General features: G+C 38.7%; 1 protein-coding gene across 1 annotated transcript; it reads left to right on the top strand.

Annotated features, from left to right (window-relative positions):
• The first annotated feature begins 8,099 nt into the window (after positions 1-8,099).
• Positions 8,100-11,022, top strand: LOC140861668 (receptor-like protein EIX2). The gene is made up of 2 exons (XM_073264689.1): positions 8,100-9,540; positions 9,571-11,022. The coding sequence occupies exons 1-2, from the start codon at positions 8,165-8,167 to the stop codon at positions 10,664-10,666; spliced, it is 2,472 nt and encodes an 823-aa protein (XP_073120790.1). The 5' UTR covers positions 8,100-8,164; the 3' UTR covers positions 10,667-11,022.
• Positions 11,023-18,848: the final 7,826 nt, after the last annotated feature.

Here is an 18,848-nt window from a genome sequence, read left to right as displayed (position 1 = left end):
GTTTTTTATGATATATTTTTTCGATATTATTTTAAAATTATTGAAATTAAATTTTGAGTTGAGAATATCCAATTTATTTATTTTGTTTTTAGAAGCTTGGATCCACTCACAAATTTTTATATGCCTATTATTGTTTTTATAAATAAATCTAAAATTTTTAACAAGATCTCTATTTCATATATTTTAACAAACTTTGAAGTTCAATGTAGATTAAGGCTCCGTTTGGTTTCAAAAGTCAGTTCAAAAAAGCATTTTTTTAAGTGCTTTTCATTTAACAAAGTGTTTGGTTGACCAAAAAAGTGCTTAAATAAGCACTTTTTAAAGTCAAAATTAGAGTTTTTTCAAAAGCAAAAATTATAGCTTAAAAAAGTGTTTTTTTTAAAAAAATGTCTACCAAATCCAAACGGGGCCTAACTGATATTATTTTACATTTTATTTTACATTACATGTTGTGTATTAGGCCATCCGCATTGGTGGATGTTAATCCACCTTTCACATCTTCAAAAACCGTGGGTCCAGATGCCACATATTAATTATATTAAAATTTTTAATTATTAACACACACTCACATTCATTTAATTTCAACACTCATTATTAATAGGTCCCACCGTCTACTTATTCTTTCAAAAAATGAGAAATAATGTGTTAATTGAAATGAATTTCATGGTGACATGTCAATTAATCTGGTCACTCATATTGGTACATTAATTGATATTAATAACATCAAATAATGTACCAATGTAGATTCTCTTACAAACTAGTCGCAACACATACATATTGTATGTGTAACGTTATATACAAGTATTATGTTTTGTGCATATATAATCATATTATCTATACTCTATTATTAAACTTCAGACCTTTTTGTGTCATGATCCGTCATCGTAATGTAAAATTTACCATAAATTAATTTAATATTTCTTTAATATTTTTTTAATTATGAAAATATTATATTATTTTGGTGGATATTTATATTTGAAAATGTTATTTCGTATTTTTATTTCACCATTTTTTTTATTTTCGTTAAAAATGAGTTAAACAAACACGCAACGCGAAATAAGTAATATTCGAATGATTTAGTGATTGTCGCTGAAAAAAGGACCAACTCTCCCAAAAAAATCTAAGCTACATGGATTAAGACTAAATTTTAAAAAATTATAGAACTAAAACAAAAAAACACGACAACTTATCGGACTAAAATTACGATTTTTTTTGGAAAAAAAAAAAAACCAAGGGAGACAAGTTGTAACGCTCCGATTTTATCTTAATTGACTTTATTAAGATAATAGGAGATTGCAAAGTTCGAGAGCCGACTTTTTATTGATCGGGGTCTATTTTGCAAATTTCGGATTTTTGAGGGACTTAAATGCAAATAGTGGATTTATTAGATATTTAAGCCTCTCCTCCTTCATTTCTCCTTCTTCCCTACGCCTCTTCTCCATTAGAGACGCTCCAAGCTTTTTCCAAGCTTCCAGATTTCTTCCCGAGCTCGATCCGTCAGTTAGAATTTAATTCTGAAGGCAGATTAGCGATCAAGGCTGCGAGAGCTTCGTTCTATAGTAAGTTTTTCTTCGATCAATTAGACTTCTATTTTTGGATGTCGTTAGAATCGATTGAGTTTGGAGTATGTTGATCTTGGCAGAGTTCTGATCGTTTATTCTCTGTTGGTTTCGAAATAGAGCGTCGTTTGGATTTGTTATGATTTTTGAAGGGATTTTCGAAAGTTGAGTTTTTATGATTTGTTGGAATTGGATTGTTATGGTTGAATGTTGATTGATATGAGTTGTTTGGATTGATATTATGTTGTGTGTGTTTCCGGTTTATCAGGATATAGCCGTTATGCCGCCGGTTTGAAATTGGGGTTTTGAACCGTTTTGAATTGATGATATTTGGCTATTGAGTTTGATCGTCGTTGTTGATCTTCTCTTGCCTCCGTACAGATTGATTTGAGGCCAGTGGAGTTGCGAGATTGCAGCTTTGTGCAGCTTGAAGATTGTAGCCGGTATAGTATCGATTTCTTATTATCGATTGAGGAAGTTTGATTGAATCTTGATTGAGGAATTGTTGTTGTTCCAGGTTTGGAGCATCGACGTTTGAGAAAAGGTATAAGATGACTTAGAATGAAATGGAACGAGTGACTCGAATCCGACTTGATTCGAGTATTCCGAAAAAATCATATACTTGCATGTTATTTGATTTACTTGAATGAGTTATGATTTGCATTGCATTCATATTGAGCCAATGGATTTATTTCATTTTGAGTTAGACGTTCTGAGAACTATAGTAGGGGGCATTGACAGGCGATTTACTGCAATGACCGACTTAACTTTATATAGTTGCTTCAGAGTTTAGAGGATTGAATTATACACTATCCACCCCGAGTGGAGGGTCGGTGCGATTTTGTGTGATAGTTCATCCTCGGGATCCCAATAGAGGAAGAGAAGAGCTGATTACCTTTTGATTATCCGAACTTGATAATCCCAGAGTTTTAAAGACATGCATTTCATTTTGATTTGTTTTGAATTTGCATGGTTGATATTTGAGTATCTGGAAGTCGATGTATTTCGTTTTGAGATTCTTATTTGATATTGCATGCTAGTCTCTTTTACTGTGAATATTATTCTCACCGGATTATCCGGCTGTTGTCTTGTCTTTATATGTGTGCTTGGCAACAGGTGGGGCAGGATCGAGTCAGAGATCACATGGATAGGTGGTCGAGTTGATAGAGTGAGGCATTGACATTTTTAGAAGTTGTTTTTGTAATCGAACTTAGATTGGATTTGTACTCGTTATGTTTTGTATTGAATAAGCTAGACGAAAGCATGTTCTAATAGTTGGAAATTGTATAACTCTAGAAATACCTTGTATTGGATTATGCATGATGTTGGGATGATTTATGCATGTTGAATGGATTTAGTTTTGAAGATTTGGAGTTGAATGGAGTCGAGCAATCTATTTTTCTTTTCTGCAGATTGTGCCGCTCGATCGGTTGAATCTTACCGATCAAGCGAGCACCCTTGAACTGAGGCAGTAAGTCGGGCATTATGTGTCCGCTCGATCGGTAAGATTTTACCGATCGAGCGCCTTTGTTAAGTCTCGGCAGAGACTTGGTTAAGATGGCCCGCTCGATCGATAATGTTTTACCGATCGAGCGAGCACATTTTAAAAAAAAAAAATTTCCCGTGCTTTTAATCTTGGGTCTTGTATGTTTAATTATTGTATATCCCGAGATTAGATGTTTAGAACCGAAGTCTCATATTAAGTGGTATCAGAGCGATAAGATTCTTGGACTGAAATTAGAAGTGAGTGGGGTAGATCGAGTCTGCATGAATTGAATTCTCGCATGTTATTGAGTTATTTAAATTGATTTGTTTAAATACCATGCGAGCATGCTTTATTAATTGAGAATTATTTGAATTACATGATTTTGTGATTTGAATTGTAAAGCATGAATTATTTGAGATATGAACTGCATTTCACCTGTATCCGGAATTCTGAAAGGTTCCAAGGACACCGATTGCAGCGATTGAGATATCTTGTGTCCTAACCTTTGATTATCAGATGGGTCCTCGACGAATTATTAACAGGAACCCACCGCCAGTTACTCCTGCGACTGAGCAAGCTAGTACTGAAGTTGATTAGTTGGATGCTACAACGACGCCGATGGAAACCTTGCTGAAGAGGTTTCAGTCGTTTAATCCGCCCTTGTTGTTGGGTACATAAAATCCAGTTGACTGTGAGAGTTGGTTGGACGACGTTGATCAGTTGTTCGATTCCCTTGACTATTCTGATGACCGCAGAACCAGGTTGGTCATTCATAAGCTTCGTGGTGTGGTTAAAAACTAGTGGATCACGACAAAGAGATCCATGGAGAACCGAGGTACAGCTATTAACTAGAATCTGTTTAAGTCTGAGTTTTATAAGCGGTTTTTCCCTGTTTAGTACCGAAAGGACAAGGGATCAGAGTTTGCCAATTTGAGGCAAGGGAACTTGAACATTGAAGAGTATGTTGACAAATTCGATAGTCTGTTGCGTTTTGCACCGCATATCGCTGACAATGAAGAAGGTAAGCCGACCAGTTCATTAATGGTCTGAACCCTAATATCTTCACGCTGGTAAACACTGCTAGGCCAGATAATTTTGCGGATGCCATGAATCACGCAAAAGGAGCTGAAGCAGGTTTGTGGAGACAGAGAGGATGTCAGTGTGTGCCTCAGCAGCAGCAAGGACAGTTCCAGGCACAACCTTCTGAATACCAGAACCAACCATCGTATTACCAGAATCAGTCCTTTCAATTTCAGAATCAACCACCGAGTTCTGAGGGTGGTAGCAGTGGAGGTAATAGAAAGGATTACTATCATCCGAAAGGGAAGCAGTTTAAGAATCTCGGAACCAGTTCTTCGAGCTCTAGTGGCTCGAGACAGTTTGGATCAGGACAGAGTTCGGGTCAGTCAGGCATGTCTTGTGCCAACTGCGGAGGTCTTCACTCCAGTGATCAGTGTAGAGGTATTTTTGGAAGCTGCTATATCTGTAACCAGGCGGGACACTTTGCCAGAGCATGTCCTCAGCGTGTCCCTGAGCAAGTTCAGAGTGGAAGTTCTTTGAGACAGACAGTTCAGCCTCAGCAGCAAGCACCTACTGTCCACTCTTTCCAACCTCAGCAGCAGAATAGACAGGAAGGTAATCAGTATGTGAACCAGCCTCCCAGACAGTAGGCACAAGTCTTTGCTCTGTCTGAGGATCCGCAGACTCAGGCTGCACCCGATAATGACAGATTAGGTAACGTTCGATTTTGGTTTTCTATTCTTATTGGACTGTTAGATACTGGCGAGTCTCTTGCCTTCTTATTGAAGAATCTGTTTTATGTTTAACGTGCCTCTAAACTTTTGTTGAATCGTTCGAATTGACGAATACTCCAATAGTGCTGTTAATTTTTCTATTAACCGGATCTTTCAGAAGAATTAATGGAGACTAGGAATTCTTATCGTTGATATCTTATCTTTTGGAATGAGAGTTGTACTGATCTTTCAGAGCTTTTGAGAATCGTATAGCAGATTGTGGTACCAAGCAGTTGTATGTTATTCTTCGATGTCGGAATTATTTTTGGTTCGAATGGTCTTCTTCGATTGTATGATTTGATGATGGAATTTGTGCCGATCAGCGCTCTCTTCTTATCGAGATTTTGGGATGTATTCTTATTTAGAGAAATCGCGCTATAGTCTGGCATCGAGACAGATGAAGACGCTCGAGACTCAATGTCTGAATCTGGACTTTGAGCTCGCAGCGATCTTATTGATTAAAAGGTCTGTTATCTATTGTCTTATGAGGAGATTTCCGTGATCTTTTCTAATCTTAAGAGTTGGAGTAGTTGTTTTCGCAATCGGAACCGATTATGAAGACAGGGAAGAGGATTAGATTGTTTGAGATTTCTGACTGCGAATCTTTATATGAGGAATTGTATGCAACAACTGATGTTTTGAGCTGTTCTTATTTTATCTAATATCTAACTTCGATTGACCGATGGTTGGAATCTGCTACCGTTTTCTGTACTTAATGACTTTCAGTCAAGATTAAAGGATTGATATCTTGTCAGAGGTCGTCAGATGTCATGTTTTGCCGAAGGCTGTCAGTTTAGACAGAGATCCTTGATTCACTCGTTCTTTCGGCAAAGTTTTCGATGAGGTTTTGTTGTCTGATTACAACTTATTCAGTTCGATATCCTCAGAACGACGGACATCAAGATCAGACAAGTCGAACTTAGATGTTATGCCTTGAGTTGGAACCAGAAATAATTCGGATTGTGACTGAGCAGAGGAAGATTATGCTGACGAGAATGAGTCGACTTTGGATTGACGGACTGGAAGGAGTAAGTCGAGAGACACAGTTCGTGTTGGAACCGTGTTTGATTTCGAGGACGAAATCTTTTCTTAGAGGGGGAGAATTGTAACGCCCCGATTTTATCTTAATTGACTTTATTGAGATAATAGGAGATTGCAGAGTTCAAGAGCCGACTTTTTATTGATCGGGGTCTATTTTGCAAATTTCGGATTTTTGAGGGACTTAAAATGAAAATAGTGGATTTATTAGATATTTAAGCCTCTCCTCCTTCATTTCTCCTTCTTCCCTACGCCTCTTCCTCCATTAGAGACGCTCCAAGATTCTTCCAAGCTTCCAGATTTCTTCCCGAGCTCGATCCGTCCGTTAGAATTTAATTCTGAAGGCAGATTAGCGATCACGGCTGCGAGAGTTTCGTTCTATAGTAAGTTTTTCTTCGATCAACTAGACTTATATTTTTGGATGTCGTTAGAATCGATTGAGTTTGGAGTATGTTGATCTTGGCAGAGTTCTGATCGTTTATTCTCTGTCGGTTTCGAAATAGAGCGTCGTTTGGATTTGTTATGATTTTTGAAGGGATTTTCGAAAGTTGAGTTTTTATGATTTGTTGGAATTGGATTGTTATGGTTGAATGTTGATTGATATGAGTTGTTTGGATTGATATTATGCTGTCTGCGTTTCCGGTTTATCAGGATATAGCCGTTATGCCGCCGGTTTGAAATTGGGGTTTTGAACCGTTTTGAATTGATGATATTTGGCTATTGAGTTTGATCGTCGTTGTTGATCTTCTCTTGCCTCCGTACAGATTGATTTGAGGCCAGTAGAGTTGCGAGATTGCAGCTTTGTGCAGCTTGAAGATTGTAGTCGGTATAGTATCGATTTCTTATTATCGATTGAGGAAGTTTGATTGAATCTTGATTGAGAAATTGTTGTTGTTCGAGGTTTGGAGCATCGACGTTTGAGAAAAGGTATAAGATGACTTAGAATGAAATGTAACGAGTGACTCGAATCCGACTTGATTCGAGTATTCCAGAAAAATCACATACTTGCATGTTATTTGATTTACTTGAATGAGTTATGATTTGCATTGCATTCATATTGAGCCAATGGATTTATTTCATTTTGAATTAGACGTTCTGAGAACTATAGTAGGGGGCATTGACAGGCGATTTACTGCAATGACCGACTTAACTCTATATAGTTGCTTCAGAGTCTAGAGGATTGAATTATACACTATCCACCCCAAGTGGAGGGTCGGTGCGATTTTGTGTGATAGTTCATCCTCAAGATCCCAATAGAGGAAGAGAAGAGCTGATTACCTTTTGATTATCTGGACTTGATAATCCCAGGGTTTTAAAGACATGCATTTCATTTTGATTTGTCTTGAATTTGCATGGTTGATATTTGAGTATCTGGAAGTCGATGTATTTCGTTTTGAGATGCTTATTTGATATTGCATGCTAGTCTCTTTTACTGGGAATATTATTCTCATCGGATTATCCGGCTGTTGTCTTGTCTTTGTATGTGTGCTTGGCAATAGGTGGGGCAGGACCGAGTCAGATATCGCATGGATAGGTGGTCGAGTTGATAGAGTGAGGCCTTGGCGTTTTTAGAAGTTGTTTTTGTAATCGAACTTAGATTGGATTCGTACTCGTTATGTTTTGTATTGAATAAGCTAGACGAAAGCATGTTCTAATAGTTGGAAATTGTATAACTCTAGAACTACCTTGTATTGGATTATGCATGATGTTGGGATGATTTATGCATGTTGAATGGATTTAGTTTTGAAGATTTGGAGTTGAATGGAGTCGAGCAATCTATTTTTCTTTTCTGCAGATTGTGCCGCTCGATCGGTTGAATCTTACCGATCGAGCGAGCACCCCTGAACTGAGACAGTAAGTCGGGCATTTTGTGTCCGCTCGATCGGTAATGTTTTACCGATCGAGCGAGCATCTTTTTAAAAAAAAATAAAAAAAAATTCTTGTGCTTTTAATCTTGGGTCTTGTATGTTTAATTATTGTATATCCCAAGATTAGATGTTTAGAACCGAGGTCTCACACAAGTAATGTAAGTATTCTTGCTCTCGTAAATATGTACACATTTAGATAATCAATTAGCGTGTTGAAAATTTTTCTAACATATATACAGATATTTAATCAAATCACGTGCGGACCGTATCACTTGAAATTCCAATCCAAATACTATAATCTTAGCATCTATACACACCTGAAAGTAAAGCACAACACAAAGATGTGTAATAAAAATCTCATTCACACATTTCAGAGATCGAACATATCCAATCCAACTGCTCTAAAGATTAAAGAACATAATGCCCATCAAAGATCAAATCTTTGATCTTCTTGTTCTTGCTGTTCTGCTTTCTTTAAACACGAACACGGCTTCTGGGAATACAATGATCAGATGCTTAGATAACGAGAGAAGAGCCCTTCTTGAGTTAAAAAATGATCTCGTCGATGAATATGACCGGCTTTCGTCTTGGGGAACCGGAGAAAGCAAATGGGAGTGCTGCGAATGGAGAGGCGTCCACTGCCACAACGCTACTAATCACGTCGCTCGATTGAGCCTAAGAGGTCCCTCACAATCTGACGGCAATGCTCCTCTACGAGGTGCCATTAGCCCTTCGTTGCTCGAGTTGAAGCACTTGACTTATCTGGACCTCAGCCTCAATGATTTCGAGTCTTCCTCTATCCCGGAGTTCATCAGCTCACTCAACCACTTGAGTTATCTCAATCTTTCCAATGCTAATTTCGGTGCAACAGTTCCCCCATCTCTTGGGAACCTTTCCGAGTTGGTATATCTTGATCTTGGCTATAATTTTCTCTTCGCCGAAAATCTTGATTGGGTGATCCATCTTGGTTTATTGGAGTATCTTGATCTCAGCAATGTGTTTCTCATAAATGAGACCACCAATTGGTTGCAAGCAATCAGTGGATTGAGTTCCATTAAAGAGTTACATTGGAGATATGTTGATCTCAAAGAATTGCTCCCTTCTGCTCTGCCCACGATCAATGCTTCGACTCCTCTCTCTATAGTCGACTTGTCGCGTAATCATATCTCATTTTCCATGCTCCATTGGTTCTTGCAGTTTAACGATAGCCTAACATTTGTAGATTTTTCGGTTAACAATCTAACCGGTCCCATTTCGAGTGCTTTTGAAAGCGTTAGGTCCTTTGAACATCTCGATCTCTCCAGAAATTCTCTTGGAGGTGGGATTCCTAAGTTCCTTGGAAATATGAGTAGTTTGTTGTACTTCAATCTGCAACATACCAAATTGACCGCACAGCTTTCCGAGCTGATGATGAAATTGTCCGGGCCTCTAGAAAAGAATTTTCAGTATCTGGACTTAAGTTATAACACGATAAATGGATCATTGATTGATTTTTTGAGGTTCACATCCTTGACTCGACTAGCACTCCGGAGTAATAACTTAAATGGATTCATCGAAAAAGGGTACTTGAATATTCCTCTGTTGATAGCTCTAGATTTGTCGTCAAACAATTTCAGTGGTTCTATACCGGATCTAACGACATCTCCTCTCCTGGAAGTGTTGTTCCTTGATAAAAATATGTTCAATGGCCCTTTGGAGGAAAGTATAGGATGCCTGTGGCAACTGAAGGTTTTGTGTCTTGGTTCGAATCAGCTAGAAGGGGTAATCACAGAGGTCCATCTCTTAAATCTTTCGAGGTTACGGTTATTGGAGTAGTTTTTTAACTCGCGGTTGACCTTAAATTGTAGCCCTGATTGGATCCCAACTTTTCAGCTAGTAGCCGCGAGTGTCTCCGGATGCAACATAGGACCACAGTTTCCGGAGTGGCTTCGGTTTCAGACTGAGTTAGTGTTTCTTGATATCTCATTTAACCAAATCACAGGCAACATTTCGACGTGGATAGGTAATCTAGCTTCCAAACTTGTTTATTTGAATGTCTCAAATAACCAAATACATGGTGTCTTTCCCAACATTACATTCTCCACTGCCACCATCAGTTGGGATTCTTATGCACTTGTTCTTGATATAGTGGGAGGATCAGTACTAGATCTATCAAGAAACAGAATTATGGGTCCAGTGTTCTTTCTATGCTTTACCAGCTCATGGAGATTGCTAGACCTCTCAGACAACCTGTTTTTCGGGCAACTTCCGGAGTGTTTTGCAAACTACAGTTCATTACAGTTTCTTAATTTGGCCAACAATAGTTTCTCTGGAAGAATCCCACAATCATTTGGCTCGTTGTCATCGTCATCGTGGTTGAATTTACGAAACAATAATTTTTCTGGAAGAATTCCCTCGTCCATGAGGAACTGCCATAGTTTGGAAGTGAATGATATGGGAAACAATAGGCTAACCGGTGAGATACCAGGTTGGATTGGAACTCAGTTTTCTATAAGCTTGCTTGTTCTAAGCCTACGTTCCAACGAGTTCTACGGCGCCATACCTCCAAGCATTTGTAGTTTAGAGAGAATCCAAGTCTTGGCTCTATCTTCAAACAATGTTTCTGGAGCTATACCAAGCTGCATACATTTACTCAAGGCCATGGCTAAAAAGCCAACTCCTTTTACATTACTTTATATGAGCCAAACAGGTCATCGAAATCCAGACGATGATGCCTTTTCAGCATATCGTGGCCTCTTGGATGGTGTGTACTTCATGTGGAAAGGACAGGAGCTCAAGTTTGTTAATGGTTTAACACTTGTTAGCCTCATTGATCTCTCGGACAATATTCTAAGCGGCGGCATTCTGTCTGAAATCACAGAACTAATAGGCTTGATTGGATTGAATCTTGCAAGAAACAACTTGACAGGTTCTATTCCTTAGCATATTGGTCGCTTGAGTTCCTTGGATATTCTTGATCTCTCAGGAAACCAACTTTCTGGAGGTATTCCACCTAGCATTGGGAATTTAGGCCTTCTTGGATTTTTGAACTTGTCCAACAACAACTTGTCTGGAAGAATCCCACCAAGTTTGAGCTTTGATGAATCATCTTATATAGGGAATTATTTACTTTGTGGACGTTCTATAGTCAATAAATCATGCCCCGGAGATCGAGATCCAAACTTTGTTGATGATGGAAAGGGATCAATGGGTTCGGAGCATGAAGAGGACTCATTTGTTTCTCAGGGATTTTATGTCTCCCTAGGACTTGGCTTTATCCTTGGATTTGGTGGAGTAATGGGGACAATAATTGCAAACAAATGGATCATGTATAAGTTATAGAGAAAAGTGCAATTTTGATCTTATATGTTAGCTTATTATTTTGGTTTGTAAATTCAATTTGAGTTATTTTTAGTCACTAGGACCCCTGCACCCTAGGAGTGCAGGAGAACTTGGGCGCCAGCTGAGCTGGCATTAAGTTTTTTTTTTTTTTTTTTAAAATAAAAATAATTGGCCTCTTGACCTTCTTTGCCTTTCCTCTCCCGATCGCACTCCTCTCTCCTTTCACTCTCAGAACAGCACACACCATCCCTCCACCGGCCGACCTCCCTTTAAATATTCAAATCCCGATCTAGAAGCACTGTGCTCAGGAAATTTTAGATCTAGGACCAAGTGTTAGTCGGAACAGGGTGGTGGTTAAACCTTTTCCTCTGTTCAAGGGGTCAAGGGGTCGTCGGACCTTGGGACGACGTGTTGATGGTGCTACGACCGGAGATGACAAGGGGGAGGCGACAAAGAATTAAAGGCAGTGGCCTTGCCTCTGTCCATCTGAGTCGAGTAGCAGGCGGCGAAGGGTGGTGGCCGGTGTTTGGGGAGGTGATGGGGAGGTGGTGGGAGGAGGAGGATGGAGGCAAGCTGCTGGTGAATGAAAACGGAGAAGACGGTATATGGTGAATGAAAACGGGGAATGGAAACGAACAGAGATGGATGAACGGTGATGGTGGAAAGCTGGTGGATGATGATTGGGCCCAAAATGTTTGTGATATGGGCGCCAGCTGAACTGCCAGCTCAGCTGGCGCCCCAAATTCCCCTGCACCCTCGGGTGCAGGGGAACAAAATCGTATATATATATATATATATATATATATATATATTATATTATATATATATATATATATATTGAGTTTCTTTCGGCTGCCCAACGCAAAATTCCCACTTTGTCCGCGTCGCTGACGTGGCATGGTGAAATCCCCACTTCTTCAGCGGCTACATGTATTTTTTAAAAAAATTAAAAAAACAAAGACAAAATAATATATTCAAATGCTTAGGGCATGCTTGGTACATGGGAATGAAGTATACCCATGCTTGGTTTGGCAATGGAATGTGAATGCCCATTTCCATTGGAATGGCTATTCCCATGAACATGGAGTCATTCCATCCATTTTTGGATGAAATGACCATTCCCACCTCTCATTTCTATATTTATATGCAATCTTTTCCATATTTAAATTATTTAAACTAATATTTAATTACTTATATAATTATAACAATATATTATAATATATATATAAATAATTATGTTATTATTTTATTATTATATTAATAATAATATTTTTGTAATATTAATTATTAGTATTATGATTTATTTATTATTATTACTATTTATGAAAGTATTAATAAAAAATATTATTATTTATTTATTACAAAAATATTATTATTATTTAATATTATTTTGAAAATAATAATTAATATTATTTATCTATTATAAAAATTAAAAACAATATTATAATTGTATATTATTATTATAATAAAATAATAATTATTATTATTATAAAATAAAATTTAAATTATTTAAACTATATAATGATAATTTTATAATAATTAAAAATGATCGATCTTGTAATTAAAGATTTTATTCTATAAAATTATGAGATCTTTTTTTTCAAAAACTAAATTATAATAATTGATACATCTTCAATATCAATAATAATAAAAAGCTCATGAATTACTATTATTTTAATACATGTAGTTAAAATATGTTTTTTTATTAAAAATTATTTCATTCCATTTCTTTTTCATTTCAATAGTACCAATTGGAATGAAATAAAACAATCATTCCATTCTCAATCTCATTCCATTCCAAAATCGATTCAATTCCTACTTTTTCCTTTTCAACGTACCAATCATGCCCATTTTTTTTTACGTTCAAAAGCTTCTCCCACATCCCACAGCCCGCTTCCTCCAAAGCCTCCCGCCTCTTCCAAAGCCTCCTGCCTCCTCCCGCTGCCGACAGCTTTCACCTACGAAGGACAAAATAATTTCAAACCACCGTTCCCATTTCCCAGAACTGAAAATCGAACAAAAGAATCTGAAACCATTCTTCTGCTTCTTCAAGTTTCACGTTGCCTTGGTTCCCGCCGCCGGGTCAGTCGTTTCCCACCAGCCCCCGCCACCGCTACACAGCAGCAGCCTCTGCCGCTAGCACACGCCTCGCCGCCGCCGCGCTACGTGAGCTTTCATGTTCTTATTGTTCCTAAATTTCCGAGTTCTTAGTTTATGCTGGTTTAATTTCTTGGCAAGAAGGATAACCAAACTATAGTGTTGTAAGAACAAAAAGTTCAAGTTTCCATCACCTTCAACTGTAATGGACTGGGCTGACCTAGCCATTCTTGCACTCATGGTCTTCTCCCCCCTGATGGGATGTTTTTTGCCCTCCCCAGAAATCGAACCTTGTACCCCAGGCTTAAATACAAATTTTTATGATTCCTGGTACCATTGAGCTAGCCAACCATTCTTGTACTCATGGTCTTCTCCCCCCTGGTGGAGAGTTTTTTGCGCTCCCCAGGAATCGAACATTGTACCCTTTGTATTTAAGCCTAGGGTACAATGTTCGATTCCTGGGGAGGGCAAAAAACTCCCCACCAGGGGGGAGAAGACTAGGGGTGCAAACGAACCGAATATGTTCGTGAGCTTTACGAGCCCGCTCGATAAATATTTGATTCGTATTCGAGCTCATCGAACTCGAGCCAAATTCGAACATGTTCGAACTTTTTTTCGAGACGAGCTCGAACCGAAATTACTCTGTTCGATAGTTCGTGAATAGTTCGCGAACCTTAATATTTAATTAATATAATATAATTATATAATAAATATATATACATTTCGAACTTTTTCGAACTTTTCGAGCTTTTCAAACCATAATATCCGAATAGTTCACGAATAGGTTCGAATATTTCGAACCGAACTCGAACTTCATTTCGAGCCGAGCTCGAGCCAAAATATTTGAAATTATCGAACTTCGAATCGAGTTCGAACTCGAATATACTCTTATCGAGCCGAATTCGAGCCTTAAAATTTTATCATTATTCGGCTCGATTCAGTTCGTTTGCACCTCTAGAGAAGACCATGGGTGCAAGAATGGCTGGGCCAGCCCAGTTACAAAAAAGGGCACCCTTTTTTGTAATGGACTGGGCTGGCCCAGCCATTCTTGCACCCATGGTCTTCTCCCCCTTGGTGGGGAGCTCAATGGAACCAGGAATCATAAAACTTTGTATTTAAGCCTGGGGTACAAGGTTTGTAATGCCCGGAATTATTTAATTTTAATCCGAGAATAATTAATTTGGGAATATTTGGAGTTTTGATTTAAATTCTAATATTCTTAAATTGATTAGGATTGAATTTGAATGAATTGAGTAATTGAGGACTGAATTGCAATTTTTGAACTCTTGAGGGGCTAAAGTGCAAATTGTATTTAACTTATCAGAATTGAAGTTGTTGCTCAGCATGTGCACGTGTCATTGGAAGCAATTTCATCAGATTCTTCAGCCAAGGAAAGAAGGAAAACCGAGAGCAAATGTCAAGAGAATTTCCAATTCATTTCTTTGTCTTCAAATCTTCATATCTTGGGCTACGATTATCCGATTTCGATTCCGAAAGATGTTTTGGAATCCTCTCGCCAAGACCTTCGATTTGATGTAAGTATCTTCTTTGTTCATCAAGGTTTGGGATTTCGAAAATGGCAGATATCAGATGTTGGTTTTGATTTGGTGTTGTTGAGCTTCTAGCTTTGTTAATCTTGAAGTTTGATTGAAGCTTGAGTTGTATATCTTGTTCTTATGCTTTCTTAGCTGTGATTCAATCTATACACCTGCTGATATGTTGGTTTAGAGGTTGAATAAGTGATATGAATGTTTGAAATGATTTAGAGATTTGCGGGAATCGCCGAGTTATACCGAAATGCCGTTGAATTCTTGAATTGAAGTGATTTGATATTGTTTTTGGCTTTGGAAGTTGCTGAACTATTAGATAATGGTTCCTTGTTTGTTATGCTATTGTCTCAGTGCATAAACAGGGCAACTCAACTCAAGAACGTCGACTTCGAAACCGATAGAATATTGAACAAGATTTTGACAAGTTTGAAGACCTTCTAGACATCACATTTGAAAGGTAAAAGTGGACTACAATTTGATTGGGATTACAACTCGAGATAGTTTGTATCGAGTTCCCTCAATTCACATACTTGTTTGTTTAAGTGCTCTTATGTGCTTTCTTTTGATTACTTGAATAAGTTCTTGATATAATGAATGCCCTGATTATGTTACATGTTGCATTCATCTTGATGACTTATTCCTTTGAGTTTGAAATGAACGGACACGTTCGAATAGACGATTTGAGGGATTGTATATGTATGGCCTGGGTGGTTGTTTGAGCCTAGCGTCTGAGCTACATATATAATGGCTTCAAAGTCTAGAGGAGCAAGATAGTAGCCCCACCTCGATAGGGTGTGTCGGTGGATTAGCTATGATATCTTCTTCTCGGGATCCCAATTGATGAATGATGAAAAGAACCTTGTTTTGAAAGCATGCATTGTATTTACTTCTATATCATGATTGTGATATTGATTATGCATGTTTAGTTGCTTTTACTGGGAAATCTATTTCTCACCGGAGTTATCCGGCTATTGTTTTGTTGTATGTGTCATTGCAATAGGAGGAAGTGGAACCGGGCAAAGGCGGACTTAAAGAACAAGGGATGAAATCGATATAGCGTGAGGATCCGAGTTAGGAGTTATGTGTGCTGTCATGAAGTTTAATGAGTCTTAATCATGATCATGTTTAAAGATACTTGTACAAGACTTGTAGATGATCTAGTTAAGGTCTTGTTGTTGTATTTAGAACTTGAGAAATGATGTAACTACTTGATTCCATCAGGATGTATCTTGATTTTGATATATGACAATGATCTTGCATGTTTATGATATTATGTTGATGTAGTAAAGCTTTGGATTGGTTTATTACTAGCATTGAAAGCATGTTGGAATGCATGGTAGTTGTTATGCTTGATTTCATCATGTCTAGACTTTGGTAGGAATTGATCTTGAATCAAATATGTGCATGATGGAGTATTTGACAGCAACAGGGAAATGTAATTTTTTTCTGCAGCATTGGCTGGCGCACGGGCGAGCCCCTGCTCGCGCGCGCGCGAGCCAAGTCGCGACCTTCGAATTTGGAGGCCGGCGCGCGCGCGAGAAGACCTGCCGCGCGTGCGCCGTGTAATATGTTAGAAAAAAATTTTTTTTTTTTATTCTTTTGTTTAGACTTTGATTATTGTCTAACATGGTTTAATAATGATTAATGAGATTAATGAGAGATTAGAACTCGGGTCATCACAACAGATGGTATCAGAGCAAGAAAATTTTGGACTTAGATAGACAATGAGTGGGGTAGATCGAGTCATCTGCTTTGCTTATTGATGATTTACGCTATGATTTAATTACGTGATTGAATTACATGTTTTAATTGATAACATGATTTACTTTCAAGCAATGTATTACAGTATTGTATTTATTTTATTTGAAAGTATGAGTACTATAATTAACGACACATGTTTATTGGAATATCTGGAATGATTAGAGGCATGTGATTTGTTAATTATAATATGCTACCTGATTATCAGATTTGATTGGAAGCATGTCTTGATGTGTACTTCGATTCTTTATTTACACCTGAATCAGAACCGAGTCTTGATCAGAGGTAAGATGATCAGAGGAGGACTGAGATAATTTGATAATTTGGTATCCTAACCATTTTGATAATCAGATATGTCTCGACGACCAGGAAGACCTCCTCTTCGACCACAGGTTCCTACTCTACCACAGGTTCCTATTCCTCTGCCAGAACAGACAGTTCATACTCCACCGACAGTTGTTACACCGATAGTGCCTCGAGCTACTGCAGTGCCGAGTAATGAACAGGGAAGTACGTCAAGAGATATGACTGATATGACAGCAACTCCTATGGAAACACTTCTGAAACGTTTCCAATCCTACAAGCCGCCTACTTTGAAAGGTACAGAAAATGCTGTTGAATGCGAGGGATGGCTTGATGATATGGAGATGCTATTTGATTCACTTGACTACGGGGATGAACGGAGAGTTAGATTGATTGGGCACCAGTTGCATGAAGTTGCGAAGAGCTGGTGGTTCACTACAAAAAGAGCTTTGGAGCGTAGAGGAACTGTACTGACTTGGAATGACTTCAAAACTGAGTTCTACCAACGCTTCTTTCCTGTGTCTTACCGCAAGGATAAAGGGGCTGAGTTTGCAAATCTGAAACAGGGGAATTTGAATATCGAAGACTACGTTGCAAAATTCTCTACATTGCTACGTTTTGCTCCACATGTTGCTGACAGTGACGAGGCTATGGCTGATCAGTTTATCAATGGCCTGAGTCCGGATGTTTTTACACTGGTGAATACAAGGCGACCGAATACCTTTGCTGATGCCTTGAACAGTGCCAAGGGAGCGGAAGCTGGTTTGATACAGCAGCGAGGAGCTTCGTATACCGCACAACCTCCGAGACAGTCACAACCTGCAGCTCCAACTCCGCAACAGCAACCTTTTCGATTTGAAGGTGGTAGTAGCAGTGGAAATAAAGGGTTCTTGCAAGCAAGAGGAAAATAGTTTAAGAAGTCTGGGAGCAGTTCTTCGAGTTCCAGTGGTACGAAACAGAAGTCAGGAGTGTTCTGCAACAGTTGTGGTGGAAATCATCCAACCGATCAGTGCCGAGGTGTATCTGGGAGGTGCCATATATGCCAACAGACGGGTCATTTTGCAAGGGTGTGTCCTTAGAGAAATACTGGACAGGCAAGAGGTGCAGAGTCATCACGATCAGTGGCTCTACCTGGAAGACAGGCCTCTTCTGTTCATTCTTTCCAGCCAGCACATCCACAGCAGCAGACTCGACCAGGTGGAAGTCAGGCAGGCAATCAGCCTCAGAGATAGCAGGCTCATGTCTTTGCTTTGACTAAGGAGCAGGCACAGGGAGAACCTGATGATGTGATTGCAGGTAACTGTTCTATTTTTGGTTATTCTGCTTATGTGTTGTTTGATACCGGTGCATCCCATACGTTTCTATCTGCCAAATTTGTTGCATTGCATTCTTTGCCTGTTGAGTCATTACCAGTTGTAGTATCTGTTTCTTCTCCTTTGGGGAGGGGTCTTATCTCGATTCAGATAGTAAAGAATTGTGTACTACAGTATGAGGGTAATGAGATTGAGATCGATTGTTTTGTACTTGGTATGTCTGATTTTGATTGTATTATTGGGATTGATATGCTGAATAAGTACAGAGCTACCGTCGATTGCTTTCAAAAGGTAGTGAGATTCAGACCTGAGATGGCTGGAGAATGGAAGTTCTATGGTAAGGGTTCACGTGCTAAGATTCCTCTTATTTCTGTATTATCTATGACCCGACTTTTGCAGAAAGGAGCGGAGGGATTTCTTGTTTATGCAGTGGATTTGTTGAAACCTAGCCTGAACCTGGCTGACTTGCCAGTGGTTAGTGAATTTGCGGACGTCTTTCCGGATGAGATTCCAGGATTACCTCCGTATCGTGAGATTGACTTCAACATTGAACTGATGCCTGGAACTGCACCGATTTCGAAAGCACCATATCGAATGGCACCAGTGGAATTAAAAGAGTTGAAAGAACAGTTAGAAGATTTATTGGCCAAGGGATACATTCGACCCAGTGTTTCTCCTTGGGGTGCTCCAGTTCTGTTTGTCAGAAAGAAAGACGGTTCAATGAGATTGTGTATTGATTACCGGCAACTGAACAAGGCTACG

The sequence above is a fragment of the Henckelia pumila genome, chromosome 4 (genome assembly GCF_033568475.1).
Source record: "Henckelia pumila isolate YLH828 chromosome 4, ASM3356847v2, whole genome shotgun sequence".
In the NCBI taxonomy this organism is placed as follows: Eukaryota; Viridiplantae; Streptophyta; class Magnoliopsida; order Lamiales; family Gesneriaceae; genus Henckelia; species Henckelia pumila.
This window is presented reverse-complemented; position numbering and strand designations above follow the sequence as displayed.